This window comes from Osmerus eperlanus, chromosome 7 (assembly GCF_963692335.1).
Source record: "Osmerus eperlanus chromosome 7, fOsmEpe2.1, whole genome shotgun sequence".
Classification (NCBI taxonomy): Eukaryota; Metazoa; Chordata; class Actinopteri; order Osmeriformes; family Osmeridae; genus Osmerus; species Osmerus eperlanus.
Genome location: NC_085024.1, coordinates 12,774,913 through 12,792,520, shown reverse-complemented (window position 1 = coordinate 12,792,520; position 17,608 = coordinate 12,774,913). Strand labels below are relative to the sequence as shown.

Sequence of the window (17,608 nt, the reverse complement as noted above, 5' to 3'; positions counted from 1 at the left end):
TGTGTGTGGTTGTATTTGGATTAGAGTATACAGTCACATTTACATTATAGTTTTTAGATTGATAATTTTATCATACATAAAGAGAGTTGTTTCTTTTTCCCTTTCACCTTTTCCATTTTCTGAGAAAGTAAAAATCTATAAAAATAGGTAATGTTTTGATGTCCTCTGAGCATTCATTTTTAGCTTCAAAATAGATATTATTTGTTTGTAGCTTGCTGTGTAGGTTGCAATGTTAGAACTGAATGTCATAATACAACATGCTCCAGAATTCTATGTGTCATAATACATGTTTGAGAATATATGAGATATTTATCATTGCAACCTATTTTACTTTGAACTGCAGCTTATGTCAGATCATTTTTCAAAGAAGTTTCAGAAGACAAATCTATATGGAAAAGGTAATGTAGCGAATACAGTATAATTAACCTACAAAGTTGGTGCAAAACATCCAATTTCTCTTGTTTTAGTCCAAATCCAAATGTATTACTATAAGGGGGTATCTGTATACTGTTTTTAAGGGCATTATGAAAGGTTATTATGCAAATTGTTTTCAAACAGACAGTTCAATTTTCAGAAATCCATATCAGACAGATAGAAGATGTCTGTCTTTAATGGCAGTAGCTACCGATACACACACAAGCAAACACTTGAAAATAAATGGTGTCTTTTCTGCTAAATTTGGTTCCTCGCCATTGTTTTAATTTTCAATTACAAAATCAGGCATCAGCCTGTTCCATCTAGACTTCCATCTTATCTGTTGATAAAGTATTATTTAGTCATAAAAGGCTTTTTTTTATACACAGATTTAGTTTGTCATAGGACAGTGATGCAAAGTCCCGATGCCTGGTGGTCTAATCCGCAGGGCTGAAAGGATGACAATTAAAAACAGCTTCTACTTCAACGATATAATATTTATTTCCGTAGGTATTGTCATGGAAGTATTTTAAATCAACCCAAGATGAGGCGCCACAGTGCCTCATCGTTGTAAGCTGGTTTATATAGGCAACCTGTGTATTAGGGCCTAGAATATCTGCTGTATGTTTTCTAGGTGTATGTAATAAATTGACGATACTTTTGATAACTTGTGAAGTCTACCGGTTGTTCACTGAAGCCCCATTCCAGATCCTTGGTTTAGCTAATGACCTCAGAAGCGAACCATTACATATGCACTCACATTCCTTCATTCCGTGTTCATTGTAATAATTCCTAAACCACTCCTCTTCTTGCTGAGGGTGGAACCAGGAAGTCCCTCCCCTCCCTAAAAAAATACATATATATATATATATATACAGTATAAATACCATAACCCATGTATAGAGAGATAAATCAACCCCATATATGGCAGCCTCACAAATGCTCACACACGTGCACACACACATACACACTTATGGACGCACACACACACACACACCTTTGAGACAGTGTTCACTGTAATCATTCCTGAACCACTCCTCTTCTTGCTGAGGGTGGAACCAGGAAGTCCCTCCCCTCCCTACAAGATCTATTCCGAGAAGACGAAACTGACCAGTCTTTTCCTCTGTCTGGGTGAGAAGAAGAACAGTAAAATGGCTCAACAGGGAGTTCTGCTGGACCACAACCAGTTCAGTTGTTCAATCTGTCTGGATCTACTGAAGGATCCGGTGACTACTCCCTGTGGACACAGCTACTGTATGAGCTGTATAAAAGACTACTGGGATCAGGATGATCAGAAGGGAGTCTACAGCTGCCCCGAGTGCAGACAGACCTTCACTCCCAGGCCTGTTCTGAGGAAAAACAACATGCTGGCTGAGGTGGTGGAGAAGCTGAAGAAGAAAGAACTCCAAGCTGCTGCTCCTGCTGTCAGTTCTGCTGGACCTGGAGATGTGCTGTGTGACTCCTGCTGTGGGAGGAAGCGCAAAGCCCTCAAGTCCTGTCTGGTGTGTCTGGTCTCTTACTGTGAGGCTCACCTCCAGCCTCACTATGAATCTCCTGCCTTTAAAAAGCACAAGCTGGTCAAAGCCTCCTCACAACTGCAGGAGAAGATCTGCTCTCGTCACGATGAAGTGATGAAGATTTTTTGTCGTACTGACCAGCAGTGTATCTGTTATCTGTGTTCTATGGAGGACCATAAAGGTCACGATACAATCTCAACTGCAACAGAAAGAACTGAGAAACAGGTAAGAAACACAGCTTCCATCTTTGACTGATTTGTGTGCAATACAACTGAGGGTTGGTAGTTCATAGGAAATAGTGATGAGATTTATTTCTATTTAAATATAAAGAAGAAAATCTAGCTGACGGAAGACCACACCCTGCTTTTCTTTTCTCCGTTTTAAATAAAGTGTACACAATTTCTAAATGATCACTTTTATCTCAAGTTTTGGAGATGGTTGTGTTTAACCAGCTTCCTTCATTTTACAGGACAATGGTGTTTTTGATAAATATCGATCTGGCTTTAGACTACAGCATAGCACAGAGTCTGCACTGCTCAACGTTTTAAATGACCTATTACTTTCTGTGGACTCGGGTAATTGTCCTGCACTAATTTTGCTCGATCTCAGCGCGGCATTCGACACTCTTGATCATGGCATTCTTTAAAATTGTTCAGAGCATATTGGGATCCAAGGTCGTGCTTTACGTTGGTTTGATTCTTTCTTAAAGGATCGCAACTTTTCTGTGGATTCATCGTCTAATGCACCAGTTCTGTGCACCACTTCTCCCTCTGTATAACATGTTTAAGAAATATAATGTCTCATATCACTGCTACGCAGATCCTACTCAGTGTTACGTTCCCTTACATCCAAAGGATGTTTCAAGTCTACAGTGTTTGTTGGATTGTTTGAGAGATGTTAAGTATCGGATGTCAGCCAACTTCCTTCAGTTAAACGTAGCAAAGACGCAAAGACTTCATCTTTGGCCCCTCTGCTTCTACAGAGAAGGTTGGCAGTAAACTAGGACCTCTATCTGGGAACTTTGATACACATGCTAGACATAGGTGTTACTTTAGATTCTACTTTGACTTTTGATAAACAGATCAATGCAGTGGTCAGAAGTTGTTTGCATCAACTGAGAGTATAGCAAAAAAGTTTTTTATCATCCAAAAATATGGAGTCTGTAATACATGCATTCATTGCATCCAGATTGGACTATTGCTATGTCCTGTATTTGGATGTTTCACAGTCTCTACTGTCACGTCTCCAACTTGTCCAAAAAGCTGCTGCTAGACTATTGAGTGGAACAAAGAAGAGAGAACATATTTTTCACAAGTCTGCCGTGTGCCCTTCCAGTTGTCTGCTTAAACATTTGAGAACTACACTAGTGTTACATACACAACAGCATCAACATGTGAGGATTTTAAATATCTTCTTAAAACTCATTTGTTTATTGTGATAAAATGTTTGTGCACTGTCTGTGATTGTGTCTCGTGTCCTATTGTGTGTTTTAACTATTTGTTATTGTACAGCACTTTGGCTAACAGCTTTTCTTTTTAAATGCACTTTATAAATAATATTAACTGACTGACTGAATGATTCAAATACAACATCAAATAATAACTGTTCCTAATTTGACAGTACATATAAAACACGCTATTCATTACCTTGTGTGTTTGTCCTCAGCGGGAGCTTGGACTGAGTCAACAGAATATTCAGAAGAGAGTCCAGCAGAGAGAGAAGGAGCTGAAGGAGCTCCAACAGGCTGTGGAGTCTCTGACTGTGAGTACAGTTCTGGAAGACACATCTGGACTTCAAGTGGGACAAGACAAAAATTAAGAAATGTGTCTGTGTGTTGTGTTGTGTTCAGCGCTCTGCACAAGCAGCAGAGAAGGACAGTGAGAGGATCTTTACTGAGCTGATCCGCTCCATTGAAAGAAGACGCTCTGAGGTGAAGGAACTGATCAGAGCCCAGCAGAGAGCAGCAGTGAGTCAGGCTAAAGGACTGGTGGAGAGACTGGAGCAGGAGATAGCTCAGCTGAAGAGGAGAGACGCTGAGCTGGAGCAGCTCTCACACACAGAAGATCACATCCATTTCCTCCAGGTACAGTAACTCACTTACCATCTTCTTTACCAGAAGTAACTCACTATTTAGTTGTTTACTGTGTAACTTGTCTCTATCTGTCTATCTCTCTTTCTGTTCAGGGTTATCAGTCTCTCTCCAGCCCCAGTGTATCTTCATATTTACCCAGCACCATCGCCCCTCGTTGTAAGTACTTCTGTGATGTGAGGGAGGCTGTGTCCAAGCTGAAAGTGAAACTAGAGGACATCTTTAAAGGGGAGTGGCCAATGATCACAACCACCGGTGGGTAAAACACACTAGACTGGGATCATACAAGCACCCTGTAGATACGCTGTAGATCATACAAGCATCTTTAGACTAAACATTTCTCCTTACCCACTATGAAGCATGTCTGTAACTTGATCAGACCTCTGTGTGAATGTGTTGGTGTGTTTGTAGTGAATCAAGTGGATCTTTTACTGCCACCAGAGCCCAAGACCAGAGCAGACTTCTTACAATGTGAGTGTCTTTCAGAAGTTCTTTTCATCTCTTCACTTATACTACACACAAACCATAAGCTACTAGACACAATCTATATTAATATTATTTATTGAGATGATGGCAGTGCAGTCCTACATAAACCCCCACCATTCATACATGACAGCTGAACACAATAAGCAGGCAGCACACATTAGACAGTTGCACAACTGATGCAGCACAACTGCCATCAGGGAAAAGTGAGACAGCTTTTATGTATTGATGCATTGCCTACCTGTCCAAACTTACTCCAGAGATAGGAATGGAAAACGCTAGAAGTAGTTATCCACCAAATAAATACGTTCTAGATACTATCTGACTGACTTCATTTCTCTGATTCTGTGTCTGCTCTGTTCTTCTCCCAGATTACTGTCAGCTCACACTGGACCCAAACACAGCATACATACAAATCTCTCTGTCTGAGGGGAACAGAAGAGGAACAGTTAATTCAGTCCAGCCATATAGTTATCATCCAGAGAGATTCACTGACATCGGGCAGGTGCTGTGTGGAAATGCTCTGTCTGGACGCTGTTACTGGGAGGTGGAGTGGAGAGGAAGGGTTGGTATAGCAGTCTCATATAAAGACATCAGCAGAACAGGGTCAGGTCTTCTATCTGGATTTGGAAACAATGATAAATCCTGGTGTTTAGAGTACTCTGGTAATTTCAGACACAATAATATTCAGACAGTTACATCAAGCTTTGGTTCCAGAGTAGGAGTGTACCTGGATCACATGGCAGGTACTCTGTCCTTCTACAGCATCTCTGACACAATGACCCTCATCCACAGAGTCCAGACCACATTCACTCAGCCACTCTATCCTGGGTTTGCGTTTCGGTTTATTCTGTCCACTGTCAAGCTGTGTGAGCTGGAGTAGTTCACATTAGTGTCCTTCCCTCCTTACATCTCTGGTTGTGGAACTGCATCTCCTAACTTCCATTTCTGCTCTGAGAGTTTTGAGGGAGTTTTTCTTGTCTTCTCTGAGAGTTTCGATTGGCTATTGTGGGCAACTGTGAAGTCAACTTTGTGATATTGGGGATAAAGGGCTACACAGAGTAGGGAGTGTACCTGGATCACGGAGCAGGTACTCTGTCCTCCTACAGCAGGGGTGGGGAACGTCCGGCCGAAATCATTTGGTCCGGCCCGCCATGGCACTGCAGGAACCATATTATTAGGTTCATTATTCGTTGGCAGCAGCACTATTTTAATATGTGGAAGAGGACAGTGGAGGCGCGCAGCGTTGCGTACCAATGTACCAAAAAAATTCGCTAGCGCGCTCTGCGCTCTCGCATTAAGTGTGGAATTCCTTTCCAGCACATCAAACCCAGAATATGTTGTTGGTTTGGGCTAAGCCCCGAATGTTTACAACGTATGGCTCCGCGCCTGATTAACACTCAGATCGATAAGCAGTCTCAAAAATGGTAGCAATATAAAAAATAATACGATCCCTTTCCGTAATCATGATACCCCCCAAGAAATGTTCGATGCACCCCTTGTCAAAGCAGGCTGCATCCGTGCCAGTTAACATCACAAACCTCACCAAAGAGAAGTAGTTCCAGCCATCACATTAGGGGTGAGTTAATTAAATGTTTGACCAAATATAGCAGGCACATTCTTAAGTTGATAATACTGTACGGCCCCCGAATGATTTTATAAATATCCAAATGGCCCTTGGCAGAAAAAAGGTTCCCCACCCCTGTCCTATACAGCATCTCTGACACAATGACCCTCCTGCACAGAGTCCAGACCACATTCACTCACCCACTCTGTTTTAGGTTTGGAGTTTGGTGTAATGGCTACACTACTGAACTGTGTGAGCTGAAGTAGAGGTCCCCATAACTGTCTATCTTTCATATCTCTTCTGATTTGGTCATACAAGGAGAATTCTTTCTCTTCTCCATGAATGTCAGGGCCAGAGTTAGAGAATGTTAGATATTGACTCTTATGTTGAATTAAGTATAGAACACAACTCAAGACAGATCCTGTGATGTAGTTAAGGATAATTGTTTCGACCTGTGATTGTATGGTGTGTGTGGTTGTATTTGGATTAGAGTATACAATCACATTGACATTATAGTTTTTAGATTGATAATTTTATCATACCTAAAGAGAGTTGTTTTTTTTTCCTTTCACCTTTTCCATTTTCTGAGAAAGTAAAAATCTATAAAATGTCAAAGGAAATGTTTTGATGTCCTCAGAGCATTCCTTTTTAGCTTCAAAATAGATATTATTTGTTTGTAGCTTGCCGTGTGGGTCGGAATGTTAAAACTGAACGTCATAATACAGCATGCTCCAAAATTCTATGTGTAATAATACATCTTTTGTGGCACTCAAACTGCAAAATTCATTTTCCACAGTAGTAGCTGAAATCCCATGAGATATTTATCATTGCAACCTATTTTACTTTGAACTGCAGCTTATGTCAGATCATTTTTCAAATAAGTTTCAGAAGACAAATCTAAATGGAAAAGGCATACCTAATATAATGAACCTACAAAGTTTTGTTCAAAACATGCAATTTCTCTTGCTTTAGTCCAAACTCAAATTAATTACTATAAAGGGGTCTGTATACTGTTTTTAAGGGCATAATGAAGGATATTATGCTAATTGTTTTCAAACAGACAGTTCAATTTTCAGAAATCCACATCAGACATATAGAAGATGTCTGTCTTTAATGGCAGGACAAGTCAATGTGGACAAGTCAATGTGTTCTAGTAGTAAAAGTCTAGGTACAGCTAGTACATCTCGACTGGGATCCAGCAACATCTGCCACACCACAAACCCCAACCTCCAGAGCTCTAAGGCCAACAAGCCTCCTGACATCTGATCTCCGTCCTGTGTGAGGACCCCAACAACCCCACTGCTATCAGGATGATCCTGAGGAGGGTCACATGTCCAGACATCCTGGATTCTGTCCCCAGTCATCCCAGCAGGCCTCACTGAGTCCAGACCTGTCCCAGAGTGCTGTGCAGCATGTGGAGGGCAGTGCCAGTGAGGTGAAAGGTCACCTGAATGGACTGAGGAAGAGGAAAGGAGAAGAGACCAGCTCAGACTTGATGGATCTGAAGATGAGTCCCCCTGTTTCAAAGAGAGCATGTCTGACTGTTCAGCCTAAATGGGTTCTTAAGATCCGCTCCTTATTCAGAGAGAGGCAGTGACAGAGGCAGGGCTCCAGCCACACGTCAGTCAAGGCACCTGGCAGCAGGGGGAGCAAGAGAGCAGCCAGCCAGAGTGAAGGAGGAGAGCCCAGCTCAGCCAAACGCTCACGCACATGAACCTACTAATACACAGAGCAGAGATCTGCACTGCTGCCCCTTGAATTTGTGAATCCACACAAGGAGATGCAACAAATATGATCAACACTTCATTGCACAGGCACACACAAACAAACCCTCGAAATTCAATTGTGTCTTTTCCGCTAAATTTGGTTCCTCATAATTTTTTAAATTACTAATGACAAAATCAGGCATCAGCCTGCTCCGAATTAGACTTCAATCTTATCTGTTGCTAAATAAGTATTTAGTTATAAAAGGCTTTGTCAAAATACACAGATTTAGCTTTTCATAGAACAGTGATGCAAAGTATAGATGCATCGTGGTCTCATCTGCAGGGCTGAAAGGAAGACAATTAAAAACAGCTGCTACTTCACATTTACATTTAGCAGACGCTCTTATCCAGAGCGACTTACAGTAAGTACAGGGACATTCCCCCGAGGCAAGTAGGGTGAAGTGCCTTGCCCAAGGAAACAACGTCAGTTGGCATGACCGGGAATCGAACTGGCAACCTTCGGATTACTAGTCCGACTCCCTCACCGCTCAGCCACCTGACTCCCTTGTCTTCTGCTTGGCTGCTTGGCTGCTTGCTCCTTGACTTCAACAGTATAATATTTATTTCTGTAGGTATTGTCATCAAAGTCTTTTGAAGTAATCAACCCAAGATTGGGCGCCACGGTAGCTCACTGAATAAATTTACCTTGTAGGCTGAGGCCTTACTGCAGGCCCTTTGCTCCATGTCATCTCCTCTCTCTCTCCCCTACATTTCCCGACCCTCTACACCGTCTCTATGAAAAATAATGAAGGCAAAATTGCCATTGGCATTTTTGCCTTCATTATTTTTCCATATATTTTCATTATATACCATAACCCATGTATAGAGAGAGAAATCAACCCCATATATGGCAGTCTCACAAATGCTCACACACCTGCACACACACCTGCACACACACATACACATGTGCACACACATAAACACACACATCTACAGGTATGCACGCACACACACACACCTTTGAGACAGTGTTCACTGTAATCATTAATAAACCACTCCTCTTCTTGCTGAGGGTGGAACCAGGAAGTCCCTCCCCTCCCTACAAGATCTCTTCAGAGAAAACGAAACTGATCTGTCTTTTCCTTCATCTGGGTGAGCAGAAGAACAGTAAAATGGCTCAACAGGGAGTTCTGCTGGCGCACAACCAGTTCAGTTGTTCAATCTGTCTGGATCTACTGAAAGATCCGGTGACTACTCCCTGTGGTCACAGCTACTGTATGAGCTGTATAAAAGACTACTGGGATCAGGATGATCAGAAGGGAGTCTACAGCTGCCCCGAGTGCAGACAGACCTTCACTCCCAGGCTCCCAGGCCTGTTCTTTAAACAGTTATTTTCATCTCTTCACTTATACTTCACACAAACCATCAGCTACTAGACACAATCCATAGTATTTTTTTTTATTGAGATGATGGCAGTGAAGTCCTACCTAAACCCCCACCATTCATACATGACAGCTGAACACAATAAGCAGGCAGCACACATTAGACAACTGATGCAACACAACTGCCATCAGGGAAAAGTGAGACGGCTTTTATGTATTGATGCATTGCCTACCTGCCCAAACTTACTCCAGAGATAGGAATGGAAAACGCTAGAAGTAGTTATCCACCAAATAAATACGTTCTAGATTCTATCTGACTGACTTCATTTCTCTGATTGAAGTGAATGACAAAGCACGTCTCTCATTTTCCTTTTAATATTATGTAAGTCACATGACACATTACGTCCAAATATATCTGTAGTGCATCATCACTGGATATCACTGCCTAAATTTCAAACAGTTCATGAGGCTTTGAACAATTCACATAAAACATGAAACATGAAGATATCTTTTTGTGTGACAGGAGGTTAACTGACGAGGCCAACACAGGAAGACATGTTCTTTGCAATGGTCAAGGAAAGGTTAAATATATGATAATACCCACACAAGTAACCTTTGTGTGGGTATTAGAACTGAAGTATATTCCCACTTGGAAACTGGCAGGGACTCTACGGTAACACTTTAGAATAATGGTCCGTTGTTAACAAGTAGCTATGCAGGAAGTAATAGGTAGTACTACATTAACACCGAATTTAATACTATTAACTAATATGGAACCAAGATTAACCAAGCAGTAAGTAATAGCTAATTTATGACAAAGGTAGTTCCTTGGTAGGTATTTGGTTATTACTAAATAAATATATCCTCTTGAGAACTACTTGTGAACTATGACCAATTAAGAAAGAATAACCAAGTAATTACTAATCACAAAAGTAACATGTCTAAAAAGTGAACAATTTGTTTGTTTTTTTAACTCTTAACATGGTCATAACTTTTCAGAAGCTTGTGCCTCAAATGGGTTCTTTGTGGAAACCAGTTTATAAATATTATATCCCCCCAAATACGTTAGCTACAGGTTGAGATTGTGACTACTCTTACCAAAGGATGGACGTATGTTCTCTGTTTATTTCAAACTTAAACATGGTATAATACAAATAATTATAACCTGTTTAACATTTTTTATAATTAGGAAGTGATGCTGACACGCTCATGATTGGATTAGTTTACTATTATGAGCTCTTAAGTGTCAGTTCAATATGTCTCAGACTCCAAAGACCTACCTTTATGTTACAGTAGCCGCCTGAGGAGGACTTATCTTTAGGATATGAATATAAACATTGATGTTCTCTTGTCAAAAACAATTTGCATTCTGCATTTATGTTACGATAAGCGTAAAACCACATCTTCCAGATTACAATGTTTGTTAGAATATCACTAGTGCCTCACAGAAATGTATGCCTGTACCGTATGTCCAATATAAAATTAGACTTATTATATGACTTGTGAAAACCAGTATAACTCCTCACTAATTACTCATGCGTTACCTTGTCATCCTGCAGGAACTACTTGTGATGTGGACCATTATTTTAAAGTGACAAACATGTTAACTCCTCACTAATTACTCAAGCGTTACCTTGTCATCCTGCAGGAACTACTTGTGATGTGGACCATTATTTTAAAGTGACAAACATGTTAACTCCTCACTAATTACTCAAGCGTTAACCTGTCATTCCGCAGTAACTGTAATCTGGACCATTATTTCAAAGTGAAAAACATGTTAACACCTCACTAACATGTCACCTCGCAAGATCTACTACATAAAACAACTGCAGTGATTGGGTAACATTTTTTTTTAATTAACTATATGCACTGGAACTTTTCCATGAAATCGTAAAAGAAAATCCTACATAATGCAAAAATGCACATGGGCATGCAAGAATAAAGAATTTTGTAAAATATGTCTGAATGAAACAACTTTTTTGTTTGGCACAATGATGAAACCTAGCATGTAATCAAAAAAATCTGTATTTTGGAATGAAACATACACATTCAACAAACTGATGAGAAACTGAATCAAACATAATGGATAAACAAGTACATGGCTAACCCAACCCAAATTAACGTATAGGCCTACTCACTCTATAATGAGTCTAGCATTGGCCACTACTGCGAAATACAACAGCAACGCAATTCCAAAGGGATGAAAATGATGAAGGATGAAAGAACAAATGGCAGGACTGTAAAATAACTTGCTAGATAACCCAATTCAGAGAACAGGAACGTGGCCCAAAACGCTAGCTACAGTACAGTTGTTGCTAGCTGTAAAGCCAGGCTAGCTATCGGCTATCTTGTAAAAAGTCCCATTCATACAAACTGTATAGTATTGCAGTCGAAATTTGCACTAATTCTACAATTCGAAATTCGCACTAATTATACAATTCGAAATTCTAGTGAAATTCACCTAGTCGTTATCTAAGGGATTATGTTAGCCAAATACTGGATATTTACCATCCATACAAATTTGACAAATGATTTCGCGCTCCAAACTCACTCATTGACGTTGCACCAGAGTATAATAGGTTTAGGGAAAACATGACATGGATTTCAGGACAAATAGGTTTCGGTAAACTAAGTCGACTGCATTTGGAAAATGGACCGGCCGGGATTTGATATTTTCTGAGCTGCAGAAAGACGTAATAGCAGTCACATCGAAATTGCCCGCATAATCATACAGTATGATCAAATATTGGGGAGGACGTGTCCCATAATCATATTATCAAATATTGGGGGGGACGTGTCCCATAATCATACAGTATGATCAAATATTGGGGGGGACGTGTCCCATAATCATACAGTATGATCAAATATTGGGGGGAGACGTGTTATAACGTTAATATTCATAAACTGTTTCCACAAAGAACTCATTTGAGGCACAAGCTTCTGAAATGTTATGACCATGTTAAGAGTTAAAAAACCCCACAATTGTTCACCTTTTAGACATTCCTTTTGTGATTAGTAATTCATTGGTTATTCTTTCTTAATTGGTCATAGTTCACAAGTAGTTCTCACTGAGGATATATTTATTTAGTAATAATCAAATACCTACCAAGGAACTACCTTTGTCGTAAATTAGCTACTTACTGCTTAATCTTGGTTCCATAATAGTATTAAATTCGGTGTTAATGTAGAACTACCTACTTCCTGCATAGCTACTGTTAACAACGGACCATTATTCTAAAGTGTTACCGACTGACTACTGCCCTGAGCAAAGACATATGCAACATTCAACAACTGACAAGATTTTATTAAGTTGCAGTTCACGTAAGAAAATAACATTAATTCAATGCATTTATTCTGAAACTTGATTAAGGTGTTCAAAGGTTTGACTTGACCTGAAGTATTCCCTTCCTTCATATCAAATAAAAAATATACCAGCTGTTTTTTTTGTTTTCACATAGGTAGAATGAAGTCTGCACTAATATGTTCCGCATAGCACACACATACCACACACATAGCACACACATAGAAAGTACACACCTCCCCCACCCTGTTTTTGGAGGGCCACGATCCATGTTTTTTGCACGGTAACTCACTGAATAAATGTACCTTGTAGGCTGAGGCCTTACTGCAGGCCCTTTGCTCCATGTAATCTCCTCTCTCTCTCCCCTACATTTCCTGATCCTCTACACCGTCTCTATGAAAAATAATGAAGGCAAAAATGCCCCCCCCCAAACGAAAAAATATGTATATATATATATACAGTATAAATACCATAACCCATGTATAGAGAAATAAATCAACCCCATATATGGCAGCCTCACAAATGCTCACACACCTGCACACACACATACACACTTATGGACGCACACACACACACACACACCTTTGAGACAGTGTTCACTGTAATCATTCCTGATCCACTCCTCTTCTTGCTGAGGGTGGAACCAGGAAGTCCCTCCCCTCCCTACAAGATCTATTCCGAGAAGACGAAACTGACCAGTCTTTACCTCTGTCTGGGTGAGAAGAAGAACAGTAAAATGGCTCAACAGGGAGTTCTGCTGGACCACAACCAGTTCAGTTGTTCAATCTGTCTGGATCTACTGAAGGATCCGGTGACTACTCCCTGTGGACACAGCTACTGTATGAGCTGTATAAAAGACTACTGGGATCAGGATGATCAGAAGGGAGTCTACAGCTGCCCCCAGTGCAGACATACCTTCACTCCCAGGCCTGTTCTGAGGAAAAACAACATGCTGGCTGAGGTGGTGGAGAAGCTGAAGAAGACAGAACTCCAAGCTGCTCCTCCTGCTGACAGTTCTGCTGGACCTGGAGATGTGCTGTGTGACTTCTGCTCTGGGAGGAAGCAGAAAGCCCTCAAGTCCTGTCTGGTGTGTCTGGTCTCTTACTGTGAGGCTCACCTACAGCCTCACTATGAATCTCCTGCCTTTAAGAAGCACAAGCTGGTCAAAGCCTCCTCACAACTGCAGGAGAAGATCTGCTCTCGTCACGATGAAGTGATGAAGATTTTTTGTCGTACTGACCAGCAGTGTATCTGTTATCTGTGTTCTATGGAGGACCATAAAGGTCACGATACAATCTCAACTGCAACAGAAAGAACTGAGAAACAGGTAAGAAACACAGCTTCCATCTTTGACTGATTTGTGTGCAATACAACTGAGGGTTGGTAGTTCATAGGAAATAGTGATGAGATTTATTTCTATTTAAATATAAAGAAGAAAATATAGCTGAAGTTAGCAAACAGACCAAATAGACTTTTCAGTTTCTTGTTGTCTTGGAATGACCAAAGGTTATAGTTATGCAAACATTTAGTATAAGCCCACACCCTGCTTATCTTCTGTCAGTTAAAATGAAGTGTACACAACATAAAATGATAACTGTTCATCACAGTGCATATATAAAACAAAATATTCCTAACTTGTGTGTTTGTCCACAGCGCGAGCTTGGACTGAGTCAACAGAATATTCAGAAGAGAGTCCAACAGAGAGAGAAGGAGCTGAAGGAGCTCCAACAGGCTGTGGAGTCTCTGACTGTGAGTACAGTTCTGGAAGACACATCTGGACTTCAAGTGGGACATGACAGAAATTAAGAAATGTGTCTGTGTGTTGTGTTCAGCGCTCTGCACAAGCAGCAGAGAAGGACAGTGAGAGGATCTTTACTGCGCTGATCTGCTCCATTGAGAGAAGACGCTCTGAGGTGAAGGAGCTGATCAGAGCCCAGCAGAGGGCAGCAGTGAGTCAGGCTAAAGGACTGGTGGAGAGACTGGAGCAGGAGATAGCTCAGCTGAAGAGGAGATATGCTGAGCTGGAGCAGTTCTCACACACAGAAGATCACATCCATTTCCTCCAGGTACAGTAACTCACCTTCCATCTACTTTACTGGAAGTAACTCACTATTTAGTTGTTTATTGTGTGGTTCTTTCCTACTAACTCGTCTCTATCTCTCTTTCTGTTCAGGGTTATCAGTCTCTCTCCAGCCCCAGTGTATCTTCAGATGTACGCAGCAGCATTGCCCCTCATCGTAAGTACTTCTGTGATGTGAGGGAGGCTGTGTCCAAGCTGAAAGAGAAACTAGAGGACATCCTTAAAGGGGAGTGGCCAAAGATCACAACCACCGGTGGGTAAAACACACTAGACTTGTAGAGGGAACTTACAAGCACCCTGTAGATACGCTGTATATCATACAAGCATCTTTAGACTAAACATTTGTCATTACCCACTATGAAGAATGTCTGTAACTGGATCTGACCTCTGTGTGAATGTGTTTGTAGTGAATCAAGGGGATGTTTTACTGGCACCAAAGCCCAAAACCAGAGCAGACTTCTTACAATGTGAGTGTCTTTCAACAGTTAATTTCTTCTCTTCACTTAGCCAAAGATCACAGCCACCAGTAGGTAAAATACACTAAACTTGTAGAGGGATCATACAAGCATCATGTAGATATACTGTAGATCATACAAACATCTTAAGACAGACTTCTTACAATGTGAGTGTCTTTCAATGGTTCTTTTCAATTCTTCAGTTATACTACACACAAACCATAAGCTACTAGACACAATCCATATTTATATTTTTTATTGAGATGATGGCAGTGCAGTCCTACATAAACCCCCACCATTCATACATGACAGCTGAACACAATAAGCAGGCAGCACACATTAGACAGTTGCACAACTGATGCAACACAACTGCCATCAGGGAAAGGTTAGACGGCTATTTTATATTGACGCATTGCCTACCTGCCCAAACTTACTCCATAGATAGAAATGGAAAACGCTAGAAGTAGTTATCCACCAAATAAATATGTTCTAGATACTATCTGACTGACTTCATTTCTCTGATTCTGTGTCTGCTCTGCTCTTCTCCCAGATTACTGTCAGCTCACACTGGACCCAAACACAGCATACGAATATCTCTGTCTGTTTAGGGGGAAAAAAACAGTAAAACTTACTCAGCAAGTCCAGTCATATCGTTATCATCCAGAGAGATTTACTAACAATTGGCAGGTGCTGTGTGAAAATGCTCTGTCTGGACGCTGTTACTGGGAGGTGGAGTGGAGTGGATGTGTTGGTATAGCCGTCTCATATAAAGACATCAACAGAACACAGTCAGGACGTCTATCTAGATTTGGAGACAATGATAAATCCTGGTGTTTAGAGTACTCTGGTCAATGTTTTCATTTCAGGTACAATAATGTTGAGACAGTAACATCAAGCTTTGGTTCCAGAGTAGGAGTGTACCTGGATTACATGGCAGGTATTCTGTCCTTCTACAGCATCTCTGACACAATGACCCTCATCCACAGAGTCCAGACCACATTCACTCAGCCACTCTATCCTGGGATTGCATTTCTGTCTTTTTTGTCCACTGCCAAGCTGTGTGTGCTGGAGTAGTTCACATTAGTGTCCTTCCCTCCTTACATCTCTGGTTGTGGAACTGCACCTCCTAACTTCCATTTCTGCTTTGAGTGAGTTTTTCCTTGTCCTTTCTGAGGGTTTCGATTGGCTATTGTGGGCAACTGTGAAGTCAACTTTGTGATATTGCTGGGATAAAGGGCTACACAGAGCAGGTAGTGTACCTGGATCACAGAGCAGGTACTCTGTCCTCCTACAGCATCTCTGACACAATGACCCTCCTGCACAGAGTCCAGACCACATTCACTCACCCACTCTGTTTTAGGTTTGGAGTTTGGTGTAATGGCTACACTACTGAACTGTGTGAGCTGAAATAGAGGTCCCCATAACTGTCTATCTTTCATGTATCTTCTGATTTGGTCTTACAAGGAGAATTCTTTCTCTTCTCCATGAATGTCAGGGTTAGAGTTAGAGACTGTTAGAGATTGACTTTCATGTTAAAGTATAGAAGACAACTCAAGCCAGATCCTGCGATGATTTTAAGAGTTAGGGTCAAGCATCAGCTTCAGTAGGTTAATGTAATGTGGAAGAAAATTCTGTCTGTCTCCACTAGGATGGTTTGACTGCAATTTAAATTTCTGGGTTCATATGTATTTGACACTCAGCTGATTGAAGATTGAGTTTAACCAACACCTCGACATGACAATGACCTATGAGACATTCACTGACAGTGATGCTAGCAAAGTCTCTCTGATGCATTAAGGTCAGACAACAGAAATTATAGTAGAAAGGGATAACAGAGATAACATTCAGCCAACAGGTGTCTGTTAATCAATCAGGCAGATACTACATCATGGACCCCATGCATGTAAATACATAGAGAGTTCAGCCTATGTATTGCTTCAACTGGTGGTGTGGTTTCCTACATTTAAAGAAAATCTGTGTAGTTTTAGGAAAGTGTTCGTTGTTAGCATTTACTATGAACAGAAAATGTTAGTTATTTACCAAATTGTAAGTTATGTTGCATAAATACCAAAGGGTTTTCTAAAGAATAAAAGTTAATGACAAAGCATGTCTCTCATTTTCTTTGTAATATTAGGTAAGAGTCAAATGACACATTACATCCAAATATCTCTGTAGTGCATTATCACTGGATATCACTGCCTACATTTCAAACAGTTTTCATGAGGCTTTAGAACAATTAACATAAACATTAAAATGTTTTTGTGTAAAAGGAGGTTAACTGACAAGGCCAACATAGGGCAGACGTGTTCTTTGCAATGGTCAACGAAAGGTTAAATATATGATAATACCCACTAATATCTACACAAATAACCTTTGTGTGGGTATTAGAACTGAAGTATATTCCCACTTGGAAACTGGCAGGGACTGTACTCCTGCCCTGAGCAAAGACATATGCAACATTCAACAACTGACAAGATGTTGCAGTTCACATCAGAAAATAACATTAATTCCATGCATTTATTCTGAAACTTGATCGAGGTGTTCAAAGGTTTGTCTTGACCTTGAACTATTCCTTTCTTCCTTTATATCAGATAAATGATACACCATCTGTAAA

The 17,608-nt window shown here is 40.7% G+C and overlaps 2 protein-coding genes across 3 annotated transcripts; both read left to right on the top strand.

Moving 5' to 3' along the window:
* The first annotated feature begins 1,547 nt into the window (after nt 1-1,547).
* LOC134023109 (E3 ubiquitin-protein ligase TRIM16-like) lies at nt 1,548-16,009 on the top strand. Of its 2 annotated transcripts, XR_009930737.1 has the most exons (7): nt 1,548-2,156; nt 3,597-3,692; nt 3,781-4,014; nt 4,116-4,275; nt 4,432-4,491; nt 4,875-5,593; nt 15,932-16,009. XR_009930737.1 is itself a non-coding variant. In XM_062464953.1 (6 exons), the coding sequence occupies exons 1-6, from the start codon at nt 1,566-1,568 to the stop codon at nt 5,384-5,386; spliced, it is 1,653 nt and encodes a 550-aa protein (XP_062320937.1). In that variant the 5' UTR covers nt 1,548-1,565; the 3' UTR covers nt 5,387-7,670. The 2 variants fall into 2 exon arrangements, 1 of the variants encoding a protein (XP_062320937.1); XM_062464953.1 differs by lacking the exon at nt 15,932-16,009 and having other exon boundaries at nt 4,875-7,670.
* LOC134023110 (E3 ubiquitin/ISG15 ligase TRIM25-like) lies at nt 13,153-17,071 on the top strand. Its single transcript, XM_062464954.1, has 6 exons — nt 13,153-13,786; nt 14,113-14,208; nt 14,292-14,525; nt 14,633-14,792; nt 14,947-15,006; nt 15,545-17,071. Exons 1-6 carry the CDS (start codon nt 13,196-13,198, stop codon nt 16,066-16,068), a joined length of 1,665 nt encoding a protein of 554 aa, XP_062320938.1. The 5' UTR covers nt 13,153-13,195; the 3' UTR covers nt 16,069-17,071.
* The last annotated feature ends 537 nt before the right edge of the window (nt 17,072-17,608 follow it).

Excerpts from the sequence above, each read along its gene's own strand:
- LOC134023110 (XM_062464954.1), top strand. The coding sequence starts at position 13,196 with ATGGCTCAACAGGGAGTTCTGCTGGACCACAACCAGTTCAGTTGTTCA. Across the intron at positions 14,209-14,291 it reads AGGCTGTGGAGTCTCTGACT|CGCTCTGCACAAGCAGCAGA; the intron begins GTGAGTACAGTT and ends TGTTGTGTTCAG. Across the intron at positions 15,007-15,544 it reads CAGAGCAGACTTCTTACAAT|ATTACTGTCAGCTCACACTG; the intron begins GTGAGTGTCTTT and ends CTCTTCTCCCAG.
- LOC134023109 (XM_062464953.1), top strand. The coding sequence starts at position 1,566 with ATGGCTCAACAGGGAGTTCTGCTGGACCACAACCAGTTCAGTTGTTCA. Across the intron at positions 3,693-3,780 it reads AGGCTGTGGAGTCTCTGACT|CGCTCTGCACAAGCAGCAGA; the intron begins GTGAGTACAGTT and ends TGTTGTGTTCAG. Across the intron at positions 4,492-4,874 it reads CAGAGCAGACTTCTTACAAT|ATTACTGTCAGCTCACACTG; the intron begins GTGAGTGTCTTT and ends TTCTTCTCCCAG.